The following is a 22,081-nucleotide window of genomic DNA, read 5'->3' as shown; positions in this document are numbered from 1 at the left end:
CACGACTTTCGACCCAGATGAGCGTACGTAAGGACCAAATTATTATCCACTCCTGATCGTAAGGGTCAAGTTATCCAACAACGCTCCCAGAGACCAAAATATCACCGCGTGTGTCAGTGAGTGCCAGCGAGTTACAGCCAGCTATGTGTGTTAGGGGAGAAAATGTCAACTTAGGAGATTTTCACAGTTGTTTTACCGGAATACCTCAACATTTTTTAGCAGTTGGTGAGGTCGGGTGTGTGTTGAGGGTGAGTGGGTAGGCGTGGGGGGGTTTGCTGCATCGCCTCACCCAATTACTACCACTAATTTAACCTGAATTGGACTGAAATTATGAATGGTAATGATCATGAATCACTCGGTTAATTTCTTATCGCGTGTTGTGGGTAAAATTAATAATGCTGTGTAGACTGAGGGAGCGTGTGTTAATATCCCCGTGTTAGTGGAGACATGGGTGGCGTGTTTGATGTGAGAGGGGGAATGTTGATGATTGTTAACAGTGAAGAATTGAATGGGTTGATGTTTTCTGTTGACTGACTTATTGACTTATGGTAAAGAATGACGTCCAGTTGACATTTTTTTTTTTTTATGAAGTCTTCCTATTTAGTTGTCTCGTGAATAGTGATGTGTTTACCCAGAGTACAACTGTTTTCTGAATACTTTGTTTAATTTTGTGAATACTGTATAATACTAAAACCATATATCATTAAATAGAGTTTGTTGGTGACATTGTTAGTCTTTAGTGTAATACATTGTTAGTCTTTAGTGTAAATCTGAATTAAAAAATTTGGTTTTGTTAATTTATTTATTTATTTTGGGTGTATTACCCAAACATTGGAAGTTGGATATACAATAGTGATTTATTATTCAGTATTAGTGGGTACATGGTTGATTGACCCTTCATAACTTAAGCCATTAATTAGCTGTTGGCCGATGAACTTCGTAATTATTAATGCCTTATTTTTTTAATGGGTTTGGAAGGGTGTTACTATAAGAGTTTAAATATGAACGAGTTTTACACATACTTTTAGAAGTTACAACATAGCATGGCTTTATATATTTATTGTTTGAATTATAGTACAAATATTGAAGAACACAGCTTTAGTGCTGATCATTGCAAGACCACAACCCTGTTATTAATTTTCAAACATGATGCATTATGTTTATTTAGAAATAACTTGACCTTACACAGGCCAGTACTAAATGAGTTATCTGTAATTGACATAGTTTTATTTGGCTTTGGAGGTGTATGTTGTGACATCTTAAGGTGGAAAGATAGGGAGGGAACATGTTGCATGAATGTTAATAAGGTTACTGGACTGGCAAATAAGAATATTTGTGCCAAAATTAGCCTGAAGGATTACACATTACTGTATTTCATTGACGAAATTGTAAGAGTATTTAATTTTAACTGCTGCTGAAAGGCTCGAGTTAATTTGTTTCAGTGTAAACATTGACACAACAGTACAGTACTGGGTACAGTACGGTATACAGTAGAGCCTTTTCGAATTTTACAAGTACTATACAAACATGTAATGGTATTTAATGAAAATTGATTAAAGATAAACTGTAAATTAATGGCGATCCTTACTTTTAAGACATGAATTAATAATTTATTTTTATAAACAAGAAATAATAAATAGTGTTATATACAGTACTGTACCGTTTTTGTTTTGGTTCTCTACTCTTCCAGACTGTACTTTTAAGAGGAATTGTTTCATATGTGATTATGTTCATGTGATCAAATGCTATAATGTCATTGTTGTGTTCATGTGATCAAATGCTATAATGTCATTGTTGTGTTCATGTGATCAAATGCTCTAATGTTGTCATCATTGTGTTCATGTAGTGATCAAATGCTCTAATGTTGTCATCATTGTGTTCATGTGGTGATCAAATGCTATAATGTTATCATCATTGTGTTCATGTGATGATCAAATGCTCTAATAATGTCATCATTGTGTTCATGTGGTGATCTAATGCTCTAATGTTGTCATCATTGTGTTCATGTGGTGATCAAATGCTTTCATGTTGTCATCATTGTGTTCATGTGGTGATCTAATGCTTTAATGTTGTCATCATTGTGTTCATGTGGTGATCAAATGCTCTAATGTTGTCATCATTGTGTTCATGTGGTGATCAAATGCTCTAATGTTGTCATCATTGTGTTCATGTGGTGATCAAATGCTCTAATGTTGTCATCATTGTGTTCATGTGGTGATCTAATGCTCTAATGTTGTCATCATTGTGTTCATGTGGTGATCAAATGCTTTCATGTTGTCATCATTGTGTTCATGTGGTGATCAAATGCTCTAATGTTGTCATCATTGTGTTCATGTGGTGATCAAATGCTCTAATGTTGTCATCATTGTGTTCATGTGGTGATCAAATGCTCTAATGTTGTCATCATTGTGTTCATGTGGTGATCAAATGCTCTAATGTTGTCATTGTTGCGGGTTCATTGCTTTATGTACTTTTAACTAAATCAATAATTACACTACATGGATGGTCAAGAAATAAATGATACACTGTGTACTACAATCTTTTTACAGTATACTACAGTACCATACTGAGCAGGGTATAATACAGTATTCTTACATGATTGATTTAAGGCTGTGGATATTTGTCCAGTTTTTGGTTAGGTAGATTTTTTTAGACTAACACCAGAAGGAGGTGATATATTAAACTATGTGGAAACATTATCTACAATCTATTAAATAGATAAATGGAAATGAGAATGTACAGAACCTATTAGAACGTGACTTAACCAACATAACCTAAAGTAAACTATCTAACCCTACCACACTTACCAGGAAAAACCTTTTAAAACATGCCTAACAACACTGAATGGTTTCTCATTTCCATATATCTATTTAATTGATTGTAATAAATGTTTCCACAAAGCTTTGTCCTGTTCTATCAACTTCTGATGTCAGTTTAAAAAACCTACACTAACCAACAACCAGACAAATATCCACAACATTGATTTAATGTCCTAATTTAAGATTTCTTGAGTGATGGGATTATGAGAAGTTTATATATTTTTAATGTTTACTCTGTGATATTTGTACTCATATAGTACACATCTTTTTCATTACATTAATGTAAGGAATTGTCAGTAATAATTGCATTGAGATATTAGAAAATCTTTAATTTTAATTTGATATAGAATTACTGTATTAGTATAGAACTCCACTTTTTTTTGGCCGAATTTTAATGTGTAGTTCAAGGCATTACTGTACTACTCGGAGCTTGTTTTACTAGTATGTTTGGGTTTTATAGTACAGTATTACGAAAAGAAATTGAAGCACTTAACAGGGATGATTAAGAAATGAAATGCTATCCATATAATTCTGAATCAGTTATTGTAAATATTCATTATACAGGTAATAATATATACCTGTACTGTATTTATGGATGATCACTCTTATTATAGCAATGGAGAGTGCAGTTTACTATGAAGGTGTACTGTGGCATGGCTTTAGCTTTATTTTTTAACATTTACAGTAACTAAAAATACTGTAATATTGTTTTACCAGATCTTTTTGGTTTCATGTACCATGTCTAAAAATATAGAAATGTGTTATTTTATGTAGATTTTCCTGCCAATTCCATTTTTTATATATACAGAATATAAATAATTTTTTGACCTAACCTAACAAAATTGAACTGTATCTCTGCCAGTTAGTTTGGTGCCGCATGCATAGAAACAGAGATCTCTTCAAGCAATTATTTACTGAAGAATATTTCTGAATTCTCTCTTTAAATTTCTGGTTCATTTCCATGTTATATGAACATATATTTATATATTCATATATGTAATACTGTACAAGGTATTATGTAAATCGTTATGTTCTTTTCTATTTGTTAATTTCCTTGGAAAAAACCTAACCTAATAGAAATACGTAATACTGTACAGTACTATCTCTTTTTCAAAAATCATTTCTAAAAAAAAATGTATATATGTTATATATTTTTTAAAATGGCAGGAAAATCTGCATTCAAAAACATATGTACTGTATTTATTTTTTTAGACATGGTAAATGAAACTGAAAAGACTGTTTTACCTGGTCATGCAGTACAGTACAATACTTGGGCACAGGTATTAAGAGCAATGTAATCATGTGGACAAGTAATTAAGTATGCATTCTTTAAATGTAATAAACTGTTATTATTGTAAATGTAAAACATTATTTTAACATTTGCATTTTAAAGGAAATTTGTACAGCTGTCACATTGTTGACTTAAGTTGAGTAACTTGTATGGGAGATGATAAGAAAATTATACATTATAAGAATGTAGCACTGTACTTTGTTTTCTGTTAAGGCTGGGTTCACTGGAATTTTTTCATTTATCACTTAGATACTGTGTTCACGAAGGTAATCAGATAATATTTGATATTTAATGAGTAAAAGTCATTAAAGTTCATTTTGGCATTGGTGAGCTCCAAAAGAAATACCAAATTTTTTTATTCACATCTTTGAAAAATTACTACAGTACCAGCGACAAAGTTGACAATCAGCCGTGTGTGCCATTTTGTGTTATGTTCATTGAAAATGCTATTATGTACTGTGTATATATTTAAGAAAAAGGCAGGAAAATATCTTTCCATAATATAGCAGTCAGTTTATATGTGTAGGATCTGACAATGAAAGAGTGTTTCATACAGCACTGCATTAGCTATAGGGACAACAAAGCTGATAACATGGCTGTAGGGCTGTTCCAATACTGTACTTTCCTCCTTCCGATGCTGCCGGGAACTAATGTTTAATGAAAAGTTTACTATTGTTATCTAGACATGCAATTTGCAGTGAGGTATGGACGGACATGGCCAAGCAGAGAAGGAAGCTAGCGAGGTGCTTCGCTCGTTTAACATCATCGGGGCTCCCCGCTCCACACAGGTGAGTAGTATCATCCACACTATTTTAAATTTTAATTTTTTTTTAGTATTTCATAATATTTAATATGTATAGTTAGAAGCTGAACCTATGTAGAGCATTAATTTTGTGGGAGGATGACAACATACTGTACAGTGCAGTACAGTACTTCAAATGATCTATCAATGGCCCCACAAACACATACGGGTATTATCTGAAACCTAAATACGGTATTCAGGTTGAGAATCCTTTATCCAAAATTCTTGGGGGCGAATGTGTCATAGAACTTTTTTTATTTTAAACTACATATTGAGACATACAGTCTACAACTAAATGTCTAACCTAGTAAAATTATATCATAGCCCCTGTACAGTATTGTACCCTATACCAGAATATTAATATTATAATTCTGTGCAACCAATTTCTAACAGTATGTAGTGACAACTGCTTCCAAATACAGAATGACTGGATATTTAATTAGACATGAAATATGTATTATGTTTCATTTCTTAGAGAAACATTCAATATTTTTTAATACAGTATGTTTCTTGTAATAAGTTATTAAATGATTACAATACAGTACAGTACATGAAAAATATAAGCTCAGATTATTTGTCCTTATTTTCATTAGTTGTCAATGTGACGAGCACTCTTAACTTTGTTTATGTAATGATTAGGTATAAATTATCAGAAATTTTATTATATCTTTCCAATACTAGTACAGTAGAGCAGGGAATCAGTGCTAAGACTAAGCAGGCATATCATTATACGGTATATTAGTAGTTAAAAAGAAGTAATGATTGTCCACATTTTTCTCCACGTACTGAGCTTTTATTTACATAAGTAATGAAAGAAAATAAACTGAAATATTCATTACTTTTTAATGATAGCTGTTAAGAGTAAAACAAAAAAAATATTACCAAAGTTGTAGTCGCAGTTGGTTTGCTATTGAGGAAAGGGAAGGGGAATGTCTATTAAGTTGTGAGATTCTATTAGGAAAATAGAGTACAGTAATTGTGAAATGTGCTGTGTACTACTTTTTTATACAGTATATAGGAATAGGTATAACTTGCAAAAATGATCATTGTGCCCCTTCATTTTATAAATCCTGGGTATGTCACTGGTTAGATTATGTACAGTACTGTACTAGGAGAGGTGGGAGCAATCAGTCAACAAGAGTGTTAAACCCAAGATATGAGACTGTTGTCAACAGAGTTGTAACCAGGACTGTTTAGGAGAATCATGGAGAGGTAAAGGAAAGAAGGAAACTATTTCATCATTGTAGATTTTTTTTCCTGATTGAGAATGTGACCGTATGAATAGGACAGTAGGCTATCTTTATTTGTGGAGTTATCCGTCAGTGTTCCTTCTCACTTAAAAAATGTCTTGTTGCATTGCATGTAGTATTTTGGCATTTGAAAAGTTAATTATCTGTTATACAAAGGATGTTGACATGATGTTAATAGTTAGTGTATAAGCAGAGTTTTACATATTTCAAAGTTTCTCAGTGAATTGTGATGATGCAATAAATTTTTTGACAGGCACACTACACTGTTTGTGACATTGTTTGGGTAGGTTATGTCATGCTGCACTGTAGGTTTTTAAATGTTGTGTGCAATATGTGTATCCTTAAGGGTTTCACTGGGTTATATGTAAGCAATTTCACTGGTAAGTACTGTAATAAGTTCATTTGTATAAGACTGTATAAGGATACTAATGATGTTTTACAAAATCAAATGTATAGTACAGTACTCTACTGTATATTGAATTTTATAATATTCAGTTGCTTATGGTTTATATAATTTTAGACGTGTTGATGAAGCATTTCATGAAATCTGGTAATATTCCATAAAGATAAATAATTGCAGAATGAACCACAGAACCTTTCTACAAGTACTGGTACCTCGCAGCCCATGGTGATGGTGCCCCCACACCCACCACCACAATGGCACATCCATCCACAGCCTGTACACATAATGGCTTATCAGGTAAAGAACTTGTTATTAGTTGCTCTTGTACTTAATGGTTAATACAACCTTGTTTACTTTTATTGATTTTTATATAAAAATATTGACGTAAAACATAATATACCATGAATCGGTCCTTGTGTCTTGTTGTTCGTAATTTTTTCCTTGTCGTAGGTAAAGTATAATAATTCCATCTTTGCTGGTGTGTAGTTGAAATTTCACATGAACATAAATTGTTACTAGACTTAAAAGAGCAGATTATCAGATTCAAAACCTTGCACAGTATCTAAAATCAGTCATGCCCAAAAATCTTTGGTCAAATATGGCAACTGGCATATTATATACCATGGCACTCTTTGTTTTCACACATGTTATGTTGTCACAAGTTGAAAATACAGTACTGTACAAAAGTAAATTTTTATGTATGTATCTAGCAACTGAATAACAATTCATGGTACAATACAGCACCTGCATATTGAATACCTTAACCTTTAGTCCCCGGGTGACGTTCCAGTATGTCCGACCAGCACGCCCCGGGTGATGTTCCAGAACGTTTGCCTATTCCCGCCACTTTTTTCCCCCCCCGGTTTATCGGGGATGCCAGCAGCACCCTAACCCAGGGCTTAAGGATTAATAGCTTAGGGTTAGGTAATGTTGAAATTTTCCCTTGCGCCGAAACACTAATACAGTTTTTAGTTTTCCCTCATATATTCTGGCTCTACAAGCGGTGGATTTGCTCTTACATAATTTACTTTTTACCATCCACATTTAGTTTTTTGGGGCTAATGTTCATATCTACATGGTGAAGATCATATGAATGCTTACATCACAACGGTAACATTGTCCTCACATGTTGAGGTAGGAGGTCTGAGAAACGAGGATAATTTTGCTGTTATATTACAAACAATCACACGATTGCCTTCCTCTTCTTCTTTTTGTATAACTTTTTGTAGCATTAATGTCATTGCTCAGTTCCTTTGGTATGAATACAGTATACTCTCGATTTAGTGGAATCCAATATAACGAACTCGAATTAGCGGAAGGAATTTTTTCCGTTATTTTTCACTCGATTTAGTGAACTAGTTCACTAAATCGAGATTAATTCTCTTAATACACTCACCTACGGAAACACCTCAGACACATGATGTGTACATTATACCTGGCTTGCTTTAAACTTGGGGGGTTCGGTGTTTGTTTTAAATTTTTTCTGTAAATTCCAAACTTTTTTCCAATTGATAGCCGCAATCTTTTGACTTTCGCCCCAACACCACTTCCCATCTGAGACTTCTCAGAGACTATCAGCATGATGTCTAAGCACAGTCATTAGTTGACCGAGATGTAGCAGTGAACAACACACACGGTGGCGGCGGGACACAGACTGAGCGGATGTAAACAAACCCCACGCGAAATTTAACAGAAGCTTGCTCCATTTAGCGATTTCGCTAAATCAAGCGAAAATAGCGGAAAGTTCAAATTTAGCGGAAATTTCAATTTAATGGAAAGGGGTGGCTCGAATTAGTTTGTTAAATTGAGAAAATACTGTACTGCACAGGGACTTATGTAATTCAGTGCAGCTGTACGTTACATGTCTAAAATTAACCAAAAACACCAGCTACCAATATATTGTAGAGTGGATTTGATTGGTGGGAGGGAAACAGGGTTGAGCTGACTTTATTTCTCTTCATGTTTTGGGCTACACTGAACCCGTCTTCAGAAACCATACAACAAGTGGAAGAAGTCAGAGACTTATGTACCCCGGGTGCACCTCACCTCGTGTCGGACACTGATTGGCTGTCATTTACCTGACATGATTACCTTACTGTGTGACGTCAGCTAGGTCTTTGGCATGCTTCGACCAGCACATAAAACCCTCCCTCTGGTTTGTTACTTCACTTTTACAAATATATGCTGATTTTATGGCCTTTCTTATCCCCTTATCTAACCCTTTCTGCATAATCATGGCGCCCTGCCACTTAGCCAACTGTTGACATTGTTCCAAATGCCTAACTAGAGAATTTGAGGTGTTATGTCTACATGCATCTGTTTTGTGTCAGCTCAACCCTGTGTTTCCCTCCCACCCATCAAATTCACTTGTCCTGGATCAATCACATACTGTAGAGTGTATACAATAATGAAAATACTAATTTATGAAATATGTATTTAAAATTTTTGCCCCCTAGTCTTCTGTTCTTGTCATATGACATATGTTTACAGGGCTTCGGTTCACTTCTATGGCATTTTGTAATTGCGGGGTACTGTTTGAATCGCCACAAGGACCTGGTTAGATTATGTTGCCAAGTAGGCAGTTGATCTTTCACTTGCTCAACTTTTGTAATGTAGGGCTCTTACTCTTGGATTTCACGCACCTCACGACATGTTGCTACCCCCCAACCCCCAAGGAGGGAATATTAGTGTTTACCTTAAGTAGGCTTTGTGTGGCTATACACTAACGAACTGTCTATGACAGACAAAACATTCCTGGTGCCAATTTATTGTATATAGATTTATATTTGAATAGTACAATAGTTAATCCAGTATGACTTATGGTAGCAATAGTTAAGTGACCAAAAATGCCTATATCGTGTGAGATGGATATAAAGTTGTGTGTTACATTCATACCCGGTAGGTGTATTTTTTGTGCTACTCTGATTATTTTCAGAATATTTATATTGGGTTTACATCTAATAATTGTATTTTAAATTGGTAAGAAAACCACTTGAATTAAATTATCAGTCAGACAAGTTGGTATATCTCTGAGATTGATATGATTCATATGAAATACAAAAGTTTGTTTTATTTTTAGCCTCAAGGAAATCCTCCAACATCTCAGAGTGACAATAACAGTAACCAACAACCTCCCAGTGGGCAACAACAACAGCAACAACAACAACAACCACAGCAGCAACAACAACCACCACAGCAGCAACAAGGTCCTCCACAGCTGGCCCACATGACTGCAGATCAGCTGTCTCAGCTTCAACCTCCCCCCTTAGAGCACTCCATATGGTCAACAACTGACATGGGTAAGAGGCTTCATTGATTCTTCTGTCTTATAGTCTTGCAATTCTTTTCCCCAGGGTTTTGTTAAGCACCAGGACCTTGGTCAAATGACTCACTTATAGTTTTCTTGCTTGATCCTGGCGCGCTCTACCTACACATTTGTATCGTTACCATAGCATGTGTTTTGTTGGAAAACTACTTTAATCAATTTAATCATAATATATTTAAAGCAGTGACACAGTACTGTGTTTTGACTTCTAAATGAATGGAATGACAACACTGCCTGACAGTTTCAGTCAAAACAAACAACTAGCATTCTCCAAAAATAATATTGATACTGTAATATTATTGATATGTCCTTGTTATAATCAAAGCAACATAACAATACATCACAATTATTATGATTCCTTTCCTGTGGCTGTGGCTGTGTTACATGAAGAGTGTATTACGCCCAAAGAATAAATTTGGTGCCTTCAGAAATAATGTTAGTGTACTGTATATGAATAATAACTTCAGAGATACATTGTGACTACTTGCCAACTTATATATGTATGCAGGTACAGTACTGTGTTTAGACGAATTTTCTCTTTCCGAGGAAAAAATTGCACAAACTCATAAGTTTTCAAGGCACTGTTGAATGTTTTTGCATTGGACTGTAGTTGGACAGGCACAGAGCTGTATTTATTTATGCAAATGTACTACTCTAAACAACAATATATTGAAAATAAACGAAATATACTACTGTATACATTAAACTGTACTCACCAGGTGATACAGTACAGTACTGTACATACAGTACTTTCACACTTACTGAATGTACAGTACAGTATACTTAACTGTAATCACTTTTTATGTCTTAACACTGCTTTAACGGTATTCTTGGCAGATTATATGCTGGTACAGTACTGCACAGCACAGATTGTATATGAAAACAGCAGTGAGCGAGCAAACAAGCTTGTAGAATGGCAGCAGACAATGAACTAAGTGCCATGATGCTAAAGTTTGAGGAGATAGGCTGCGAGATACATCAACCAATCATAGGCATCCCATGCACTCACATGACAGTAGGAGCCAATCCGTGTGTTCGGCATGTGATGCAGTCTCCCAGATTTTTATAGGTAATGGAGAGTTCGAGGGATCAAAAATTCTGGCTAACGGAGAGATTACTTTGTGTGTGTGTGTGTGTACACGTACAGGAGGTCCCTGACTTAGGAATGCCCGCTGATACGAATGGGGTTAAACTTGAAATTTATATTATTTTATTTACTTGATTTATTTTTTACTTTCATTTGCTGTATTTTGACATTCTATTTCTTCTTTTGTCTTAAAATGAGTGATTTTAGATGTATAGAAAGACTTAGGCTACGATATAGTGGGGTTTTAAACATTGATATACAGTACAGTGGTCCCTCGGTTAACGAACAGTAAACAAACCCAGACTGAACCTGTACAGGGAGTACTGCATATAATATTATCATTATGTTAAATAAATGTTAAAATGACTAATAATTTTAATATAAAACATTCAAAAATATTAAAAAAGCTCAAATTTATTGATACAGGGTATTTACTCCATTGGAAACAAATTTAAACATAGAACAGATTATTGAATTGGCTGAGTACTGTACCCCCTCAGCTGATTCTCACAACAACAAACTGGTATGTGAGTTCCCTCTACAGTACTGCATATATTATCAATATTTAATGTTAAAATGACTAACAATTTTAATATAAAACATTCAAAAATATTAAAAAGCTGAAATTTATTGATATTTTCTCCATTGGAAACGAATTTAAACTTAGAACAGATTACTGAATTGGCAGACTGAGCCATCAGCTGATGCTCACAACAAAACGTGATTTTCGTAAGGATTTCGTTAATCGAATTTTTGTTTGTTAACCGAATTGAAGATTCTTATGGAAGGTTATTTGTTAACCTAGGCGTTCGTTAACTGAGGGACCACTGTATGTATGTATGTGTGTATATATATATATATATATATATATATATATATATATATATATATATATATATATATATATATATATATATATATATATATATATATATATATATATATATATATATGAGAGAGAGAACAATGGTAAAAATCCCACTATATCATAGCCTAAGTCCTTCTATACGTCAAAAATCACTTAATTTAAGACAAAAGAAGAAATGGAATGTCAAAATACAGCAAATGAAAGTAAAAAGTAAGTCATCAAGAAAATAAAATACTGTAAATTACAAGTTTAACACCGTTCGTATCGCCGGGCGTTCGTAAGTCGGGGACCTCCTGTATTTTATGTAAGGCATAGCTGCTTCATTTCTTAGCAAAACCCCCGCTTCTTACTATGATGTTGAGTGGCTGGGCAGGTACTCAATCCATGATTCACAGCATTCAACAGGTAGAGGCTTACCCTACACCCTTGGCAAGATGCTACTCCACTGAAGGGTTGTTCCTACAATTCTCAGACAGCTCAGGTACACCCGCTGGTGTACTCACTTTATTGCTAAATGTTTGTGTCTGTCCATTAAGAAATCCGATCCTTGCTATACATTTTCGCCCCCCAGGCCCTGATGTGGGTCAGTGACCTGTGCCCGGGTGGGCTAATCCCCATAAAGAAAAAAATTATATTACTTGTGGTGGTAGTGTTGTAGCTCGAAGATTGGAACAGATTTTAAAGGGAATGAATGTGTGGCGGATTAAGGAAAGCAAAATCGTACCCCTGTACATATCATTAAGTATTCGACATAAAGTAAATGAATGGGGAGATGTAAATGGAGATAGATTGAATTGATTGCTATGTGTTTTAATGCAGTATGTGTGAAATAATAGTGAGGGTACATCACCAAGAGACTTGATAGATGCCAAGACTGTCTTTATCCTGAGGTAAAGTTATTATAAATAAGTGTTTTAACAGTAAAAAGGTTTGTACATTTGTTGAATAATAAAGTATAATTGATTAAACCTAAATCCAGTAAGTGGTTAAGTATATAGAATTTTGGAAGAAATTTAAGAATGACAACTTACCAAAAAAAGACTATTGGTTGCAATTGTGTGAATCAGTTCATTAATCACCTAGAGGAAAGTATACAAAATGTAGTCAAACAAGTTGTGCATCCATGTTGCTGTGGATGCTTTGTACTTGCATGTGTATTTTTGCATGAGTTTCCCTGTAGATGTTTTTATGTAAGTTCACTAGAATCAACCACAGAATGTTTTATGATCTCAGAATGGGAAAAACACTTGAAAACTAAAATTTTAGGTTTCTTACCTCCTTACATTCTTTGATATTATTGTACATTGTATTATTGAATCATTCAATCAGTCACTTAGCTTGGGGTTACTTTGCTGTGTGACGAATAAAATATTGAAGGAGTTCCCTTACTTGTTTTGGGGGAATGTGAATTATGGAAGGGAATAAGGGATTTTTATTCAGGGCTTAAATGATTCTAGTGGATGTGGTATTTTACAAAGGCAAAGGCAGTAAAGGTCACTATGAAGATTTTAGAACAATAGCTCATAAAGCTTGGGGTCTTCACAAGGGTTGTAATTATAAGAATTATTTTAATAAACTTAACGTGTTGCCACGTAACTATGCCTGAGGATATGGAATAAAGGAACTGTAGCTACCAAGTGATGGGAGTAATGATGTACTTGTACCACTATTTAAATACAGGTATAGGGGTTTGTAGAACATAAATAATTTTGATTCAGGTACAGGTATCAGCTTAATAAATGTTCAAGAAAAAATATATGAAAGACAAAATTAAGAATTTTTATGCCTAATGCCTCAATTAAGCAACTACAGTAATGTATTTCCCATAAAGTCTAGAGGTTGAAAACCCGGGTAGCCCTTTAAATTATTGGGTGTACAGTAAATATAACGACGATACAGGGTTGTAAGTCTTGAAGACAGAAGCTCTGCAAGTTGCATGCAAATAGTTATATATCTACAAGTACTAAGAAGTGTAAGTTTAGAATAGGATAGAAAGTGGGAATGTTGCTTAATGCTTTGGACCTTTCATAAATAGTTGATGAGAGTTATTGACAATCAAAGGCAAAAGTCGTCGCGGTATTGTCCGAAGATTAAATATAACTCGTAAAACATGAGTGCCCCCTACCGCAAGGCAGAGCGCATCAAAAGTTTACCCCTTCGGCATATGTTTTCACCAAATTTCACAACATGACTTTTGTCTTTCATTGTACATTATGGAAAAAAATGGGAGATTGTGTGAGGAATAACTGGAGAGTTATCCTTGAGAAGAGGATTCAGAGAGGCTCGACTGGAAAGAGTTTAAGAGATTTTATAAAACATCTCTGTACGAGTAATGAGTATTGGTTTCACCCAGCCCATATCTCATAGAGGTATTTCTATAGTGTAGGAATAAGACTGACATGAGGGAGATAGTTTTCTCTATACCATTTGCTTTATATTATTCAGATTTATGCTTATGCTACATCCTGTAATCTGCAAAATATTTTTGCTCACCTGGAACATATAAGAAAAATATCCTATCTTTCTTTTCCTTGCTTCTGTAACATTAAAGATTTTCTTTAAGCTAACCAAACACACAAGCTTGCTCACTCACCTCGCTCTCTCTCTTTATATATACAGTAGACCCTTGCCATTTGCAGGGGTTAGGTTCCAAGAAATAACGCGAATTGGCAAAACTGCGAATAGCAACTTATACTACCTTAGTGCACTAATGCACAGCTGATCAGCTGCAGCAGCACAGCTCCCTTTTAATTTATCTAATAATAAAACTTTTTTTGTCAGGGTCATCACTGACTTCTGCTTTTTACATTTCATTCCACTAACACTGACACTGGGCAGTCTTTTAGGGGCCATTTTACACAGAAACACTAAGGCCCGAATTCAAAACGATGATTTGAGCCTGAGATTTGATCTCGGCTCAGGCTTGCGAATATAAATTCCTCGATTCGAGATTTCCTGGAGTGGGTTACCCATATTCAAAACATCGACTTGAACCCCTGATCGAGTAGTCTGCTGCATTATCTTCAATTACAAACAAGGATTCGAACACTGAAATTCTAGCCAATCACGTTTCAGTTACATCATTACAACAGCCAATCACCGTCGAGAGTAATGTTTACAAGATTATGGTGGCAACTATGACTCAACAAGTTTTTACGGAGGACGAGAACTCTCTCCTTGCACATCAAAAGTTACTTATATTACTATAATTGCAATCAAATTATGATAAAATTATAATGATTTATGGTACTGTGTTACAACGTGCTGTGTTGTTATATGATAACAAAGAAATTCATAGAGGAAGAACAATTACATACAAATTGTAGATATAATCTGAAACAGGTGTCAATATTCATAACCAAAGCAAGATGAATCAATGCAGGGCGTAGTAACCTTGCTAGGTTCAGTGAGGTTAGGTTTCTTTCTGTTCTTTTTACCCCACATTTCCCCTGATTAGTAATGTTAAGAAAAGACTTTCCTTTATTAATACATTAAAATCAAAATACACTCGGCATTGATTCAGTTATATTGAAAATACATCAAAATAGTTTTCCCAAAGAAAAATACCCAGAATAAAGAAACATAAGTGTTCTTTACATTTACCTGCTTGGTCTTCATGGACCCTAAACACGAAAGTGTTGTAGCACGTTACTATAACTCATTCAGTAACCAGAATCTTTCTTACTTGGAAACTATTCGTTGCGAAGAATCTCAAAACAGTCGTCAGCTGATGAATGGGAGGTAGAGGTGAACCATAGCCAACAGGTCTGTCAAGTAGTTGCTCCATATCACAGAAAATATCAAGGAAGTCTCCCTTGCTGAACCTATATTGTTGTTTAAATTGCATGCCTTCATAAAAATTTATAGGATTCTGCCTATGTACCATTAGTCTTCTCTCTACAAAATTTCCAATTTGATGGTATAACCGAAAACAGCGCTCTGTCAAAATTCATGTCGACTTGATGTCTTGAATGACAGATCGACCGTTAAACCTGCTTCCAGGCTGAATTAACGCGAGGATCGACAATTCCGATCTCAAACCCGATTTGAAACTTTGTGTTGGGTCAAGCTAGCATTCTGAATACCAACAATCTTCGCTCGATCCTTGGTTTAAACCTTCATGTGGTTTCAAATCACTGTTCTGAATTTGGGCCATAGTGTTCATAGTGCTGGAAAAAGAATTTTGTTAATACATTACATCCCTACTTTTATATGGGGAAATTATGTGATGGAAAGTAAATAATAACTAGTAATTAAGTATGGTATTGCTTTATATGTAATGCAATAGGACTAAGTTATATTTTCTTCTCTTGTAGATGGCCAGAATGGCATGAACTCCAACTACACCATGAGTGATATTCAGAGCCAGGAAGGAGATACCACACTCAACACCAATGATATTAATGAAGAAGAACCTGAAACTAAACCGAAAATCAAGAAAGAAGTTAAGAAGAAGAGAAAATTGGCAGATCTTTTAGCGGAGGGTATTGACCCCACAAAATTAGAGGAAAATAGTGATCAAGTGAGAGAACGTTTTGGGAAAGGTTGTGAGTGTGAGGGAGACAATTGCTTCAAAAATATGAATCCAGAGTTTGTGTTTCGACACAGATTAAATATCGCAGAATTAACCAAGAATGAACACGACATGTACCTAATGGGAGTGACAATGGCATGTTTAGCTAATCCAGAAGAAACTTCGCGTCACAAAGAAAGGAAAAGACTCAGGGCATCGTATGTCTTCCAAGGGAAGAAAGTATGCCTAGATGCTTTCTTATACTTGGAAAACTGTACACATTATCAACTGAAAGCCATTAGAAAGCATGTTATGGTTAATGGTGTTACTCCTAGAGTGCATGGCAACCATGGTAAAAAACCACCAAACACATTTCCTCTTGACACCTATCAGCATGCTGCTGCTTTTTTACAGAGTTACATTGCTAGATATTCCCCAAACACGAACACTCCTAAGAAACCGAATAAATCGGGCAAATCTCCTCCAGTTTATCTACCAGCTGATATTACAAGAAAGAAGATTCACAATGCCTATAAGGAATATTGTGAACATTTTGAGCCAGATGTCAAGGTAATGGGTTATTCATCTTTCAGACATTTCATGAAAGAGCAATTTCCCAATGTTAAGTTCTTCCGAATGGACAAAAAGGCTGAACGTGCTATGGGTCCAAGTGATGATGACGACGAGGAAAATGACAATGCCACTGGTGCACAGAATCCACCGGCTCAGCCACAGGAACAACAGCAGCAGCAGCAGCAACAGCAGCAGCAGCAGCAACAGCAGCAACAACAACAACAACAACAGCAGCAGCAGCAACAACAACAACAACAGCAACAACAACAACAACAACAACAGCAGCAGCAGCAACAGCAACAAAATCAGAGACAAGATCAACAGCGTGTAGACACGGGTGCTCAGCAGGTGATGCAACAGCAACCAGCACAACCACCACAGGAGCCCCCAAAGGATGCTCGTAATACACCTCCAGTAACAGCAACACCTACTGCTACTGTTCCACCGAACACTCATCCTGGGGTGCCTGTTTCCATGCCACATGCACCCATCAGTACTAATTACCCTGCCTATTCTCACGTCCAGTTACCCCTCAATTTACAGACACAGCAGCCTTTATACTCTGCGTGTATGCAGCCTGGTATGTTTGCCCCAGGACAAGCACCAACTCAAGTACGGCCTACAGGTTTCCCTTACACTAGTCTGTAGGTAACAGAATCACATAAGCAAAGTGTCACACACTTGTATATGAGCAGATCATGATTTTGTTTGGTTATTTAACTCCAAGAAAATGGGACCAGGACAACTGTTTCTGTATATGATGTCTCCAGATATAATTAGTCCTGTTTGTTAGGAGGTATAGTACTGCTAGACTCAATAAGTAGGTGCTAGTAACAGCCAGCACAAGAGTGCCTCTACCACAAATGTTCCCATCATTAATTTGTATGGGTCATTTGAATATTACTTACTAATGGCTTCCTGAACATAATTCAGGGGTTATAACCAGAATTTGGGTGTATGCAGGTTATTGAAAACACTGGGTGCAACATCATTCAAATTGCAGTGCCTAGTGCTCCTCTGTCCTCTGGAATTCTGTTGTAATTATAAGAGGCAGAGTGAATAGTACCTGACAATGCGGGTTGATGTGTATATTTGGCAGCTGATCTTTCTAAACTGTTTCCACACACTTCACTGAATCATCTGGTGAGACCTAGCTCTAGCAGGTTATGGTCGTCAACATAAGAGTTAGTGTTGATGCAAGATCTCGATAAAGGCTGTGGATTTTTTTTTTCCTATTTCATAAGATAGAATATTATAGGTTAGTATACCCATGTCAAGAGAATATTTATAGTTACTCAAAAACCCATTTTATGTCCAGACCTTTTCATTGTCGAGCTAAGAATAATTTTTTTTAAGTAAGTACTGTAATGTGTTTATTGCAAAATCTCAAAACATTTAAAAGAAAAATCCCAGTTCAGTATTGAAATATGTACATATTTTTATTGAAGCTAGAATGCAGAGCAAGGGGATGGTTTATAAGAGTTGGCTAAAGATTATGTGCCTGTTCCATTTCATGTTTTCATACAATATTTCTCATCATCATCATTTCTTAATTTAGTGTTATTTCGAGGGAATTGATTTTCAGCAGTGCTGCTGTGCATTTTTCATTGTATACCATAAGGGCATTGTTATGCATGGAGTTCCAAGCCACTGTATAGGCCTTAGCTTTCCAAGTACAGTATATAAACATAGATAATTTGATATGAGCAGTTAAGGTTTGCAGGTAATTATGAATAATTGTTCATTCCAAATGGGCATTAATTTCCATATCCAGTTGCCAATAGTTGCCTCTCAAAAGGAGAAGGTAGATTACTGTGTACATTGTTTGTAAATATAGTATAAAGTTGTGAGGGGGGGGATGAACTATTTTTCATTTGGAGTAGTGCCATGGAAGGCAAGATTGAATGACATCTGAGGAATGACATGGGTAAAGTATATTTACTGTGTTACCAGGTAAAATTATAGTATACGTTACAACAAACCATGCTGGTAATTCGTTTGATATTACCAGATTCAAGTGCCAAACGAGCATCCATTGTGCTCTTCTTTATTATTGTTATTATTATTATTTTTTTTAGTGCCGCTATGCATATACCCAAGGTAATTTTACCTTATGTTTTGGGAAAGGATTTTTCATGAAATCTTCATGATAAAAGATCTCTCAACTTATTTATTAAGATAATTAACATATTTACCTTTTACTTAATAAATTCTCACCATTTGTCTTGGTAAACAGACTAAATCTTGCTTCCATACATCACTTTTTGACAAATTTATTGTGGCAATTATTTTCTCACACCTTTGTTCAAAATGTAGCTCTTGTATATGCATTTCTTAAAAAATATACCTAGGATTTGCCCTTAGGGGTCATGCCATGATGAACAAGAAAAGCAGGACAGTGACAAACACCTTCACTATTTTTAAAATATTGGAAGTCATTAGTGCAATGATGATCTATAGCAGTTACCAGTCAGTACAGAGGCAAGATTTCAATACCTTTTTTTTTATACCACATAGCATATTGTTTGGAATAAATGTCCAAGCCTGTGTTTCATAAATTCACTTTGTCTTTGATATCTTTCATCAGTTTAATAAATATTTTTTTCTATCATTTTATTGAGTTCATCATTACGTTACATAATATTACTCTTACCAAATATCTCTGCACCTTGCTACAATTGTTTTGATAATTCAGATTTTATTCATGCCTCTGCACAAAAAAATCATTGTTGTCATTCATTATAGTGCTGGTGATAAAGATGATGTGCACACATCACTGAATTGTTTGAAGGATAGTGAAGATGATTATCACGGTCTTGGTTCTTATATGCATTAATCGTGAACATGTCTCTCACTTGTAACTTATTTATACTGTACCTGTAGCTTTAAATTTTCCCTTATTGTCTCATCCTCTGGCTTTACAACCTTCACTGCAGGGATGAGTTTGGCCTCTTATAACCTGAGTTGTTATTTTTTTATGAAATATTTAATGTAAGGTTTTCTGTTTTTCAGTTAAATGACAAATAATTTTTCAGTAATGTCCAATTTGTCTTTTATCATAATGACATTTAAAAATGATTACTTAATTGTTCATTTACAATCTACCTCCCTTTCTAGAAATCAACTTCCTCACCTCAAGCTTGCCTTCTCTAGTCTCAAACAGTTTTGCTTTCCTCTGTCAGTTGCAAGCGGAGGTTGTTGGGTGGAATTTGTTACGAGCCAACAGTTTCTCTCTCACACAGCAAATGCAAGTTAATGGGAAGCCATTATATATATTCACATAAAGGGGTCTTATTCGTGTTACCTCACTCAAGTTTTGACTGTGTAGTCAAACAGTAATAAAAGTGGGGTGAATTAAGGTCGGGTGGATATTATTAATTGGGCAGCTTTTGTGTTGTATGTATATAATTGATCTCGGCAGTCATTAATTACAAATTCTTGTTGGTAATATTATAAAAGCATTTTTGGTTTATTTATTTTTTTTAACTTATTTTGTTTTTTCTATGTCCCTCATTGTGATGTCTTGTAGGAGTCTGATGGAAAACCTTGGAATACTTTTGTATTATCATTCCTAACTCATCCTCCCAGTATTGTGATAGATGCCATCCTGATCACCAGTACCCCATCATAATGATATCATCCTGATCACCATTAACCATCATGGCAGCACCATTCCAATCACCAATGACCATCTTAACATTCTTCTAATCATCATCATCATACCAACACCATCCTTATCACCATCAAACCATCATTCCACCACCATTCTAATCACCATTAATCATCATAGCTTTACCATCCTAATCACTGTTAAATGTCATAGCACCACCATCTTAATCATCATTAACCATCATAACAACACCATCCTAATTACCATTAACCATCATAGCTCAGCTTCCTAATCACCATTAACCATCAGAGCAACACTATCCTAATCTGCAGGAAGTCATCATTGAGTACCTTCCTGATCACCCGGAGCCCATGAGAGCACAAAATCCATTCAGTATTAAATTGTATGATACTTTTTTTTTTTTTTTTTTTGCTTCTCTTTTATGTATCTTCTTATTTATACAAATTTACTTGGATGTTATGCATTGTTATTTCAGTTTATATATGAAATGCACTTGGGATGTCTCATTCTCTTTTCTACTCCAACTATTCTTATGCTGATTGTGTCTTGAGTGTTTGATAATAGTGAAGAAAAGATTGTCCAAAATATAACTTATTTATTTTTATCTTTGTCTCGTTGAATGTTGGTGGTTTCTTGTTTGCCAAGTCATCTTTCTCTATTTCTCCAAACTACTTTTTGGTGGTGTCTGTATCATTCCTTATTATTGTATTTTATTTATTGAAATTAAAAAGCCTTCATCTTGCAACATGGCATAAAGAAACATGTTCTTTAGTACTTCAGGGGAGTTGTAAAGCTAAATTGGCTACTGTCATATACAGGTACCACTATGTATGCTGAGTGTCTTTAATGCCTACTTTTTCAAAGATTTAATTTTTGTTTTTATTGCCAGTTTTTTTTAAAGTAATGGAACTCATTTTATTTACAGTAACTTAATATATTGCAAGTCAAAACGTCTATAAAATATAAATTATACTCATCTTTTCATTGCTTTCAAGCTTTCACTTTTTAATTTGTTCCAATTGAAAAATGGGGAGATGGTAAATGTGACAAGGTGGAGGTATATCCACAATATCCTAGAAGTAATACGGGAGGCCCATGGGATCACTAATGTGTTGTCACCCGTATTGAACCAACCGCCTTACAGCAAGTTGTAGATACATACAACTGGGTGTATCCACGGAAGATTTCCGGAAGACTTAGAGTAATTTTTGTATAAAATGCTAACAAATGTAATAGAATAATAAACTGTGATATGAAGGTACATGTCTTTGTTTTTGTATCTTTAATAGGTACTGTATTTAGATTGTGGAAAAGTTTGTATCATAAAAGTATTACAGTATATTTTTTTCCAAAGTTCATTGGAGTTTATTTTTAACTGCAAGCTATCATGTCATATCCTTTTATGGATATATATATATATACAATATATATATATATATATATATATATATATATATATATATATATATATATATATATATATATATATATATATATATATATATATATATATATATAT

The 22,081-nt window shown here is 34.8% G+C and overlaps 1 protein-coding gene across 5 annotated transcripts in view; it reads left to right on the top strand.

The window, feature by feature from the left end:
* Positions 1-21,823, top strand: part of LOC121870624 (mediator of RNA polymerase II transcription subunit 13-like) — a 22,084-nt gene extending 261 nt beyond the window's left edge. The window contains exons 1-5 of one of the 5 annotated variants that reach the window (XM_042372479.1): positions 1-116; positions 4,809-4,898; positions 6,755-6,862; positions 9,645-9,864; positions 16,162-21,823. The exon at positions 1-116 is cut by the window's left edge and continues 38 nt beyond it. In XM_042372479.1, coding sequence (XP_042228413.1) covers positions 4,815-4,898; positions 6,755-6,862; positions 9,645-9,864; positions 16,162-17,579 — 1,830 coding nt within the window. In that variant the 5' untranslated portion in view covers positions 1-116; positions 4,809-4,814 and the 3' untranslated portion in view covers positions 17,580-21,823. Of the gene's footprint in view, positions 117-4,808; positions 4,899-6,742; positions 6,863-9,644; positions 9,865-10,730; positions 10,960-16,161 lie in introns of those variants that run through there. The other 4 variants (XM_042372477.1, XM_042372478.1, XM_042372476.1 and 1 more) reach the window with 4 other exon arrangements.
* The last annotated feature ends 258 nt before the right edge of the window (positions 21,824-22,081 follow it).

This window comes from Homarus americanus, unplaced genomic scaffold (assembly GCF_018991925.1).
Source record: "Homarus americanus isolate GMGI-L3 unplaced genomic scaffold, GMGI_Hamer_2.0 scaffold56333, whole genome shotgun sequence".
NCBI classification, from domain to species: Eukaryota; Metazoa; Arthropoda; class Malacostraca; order Decapoda; family Nephropidae; genus Homarus; species Homarus americanus.
Note: the sequence above shows the minus strand (reverse complement) of the source record. Positions and strands in the feature narration are given on the sequence as shown.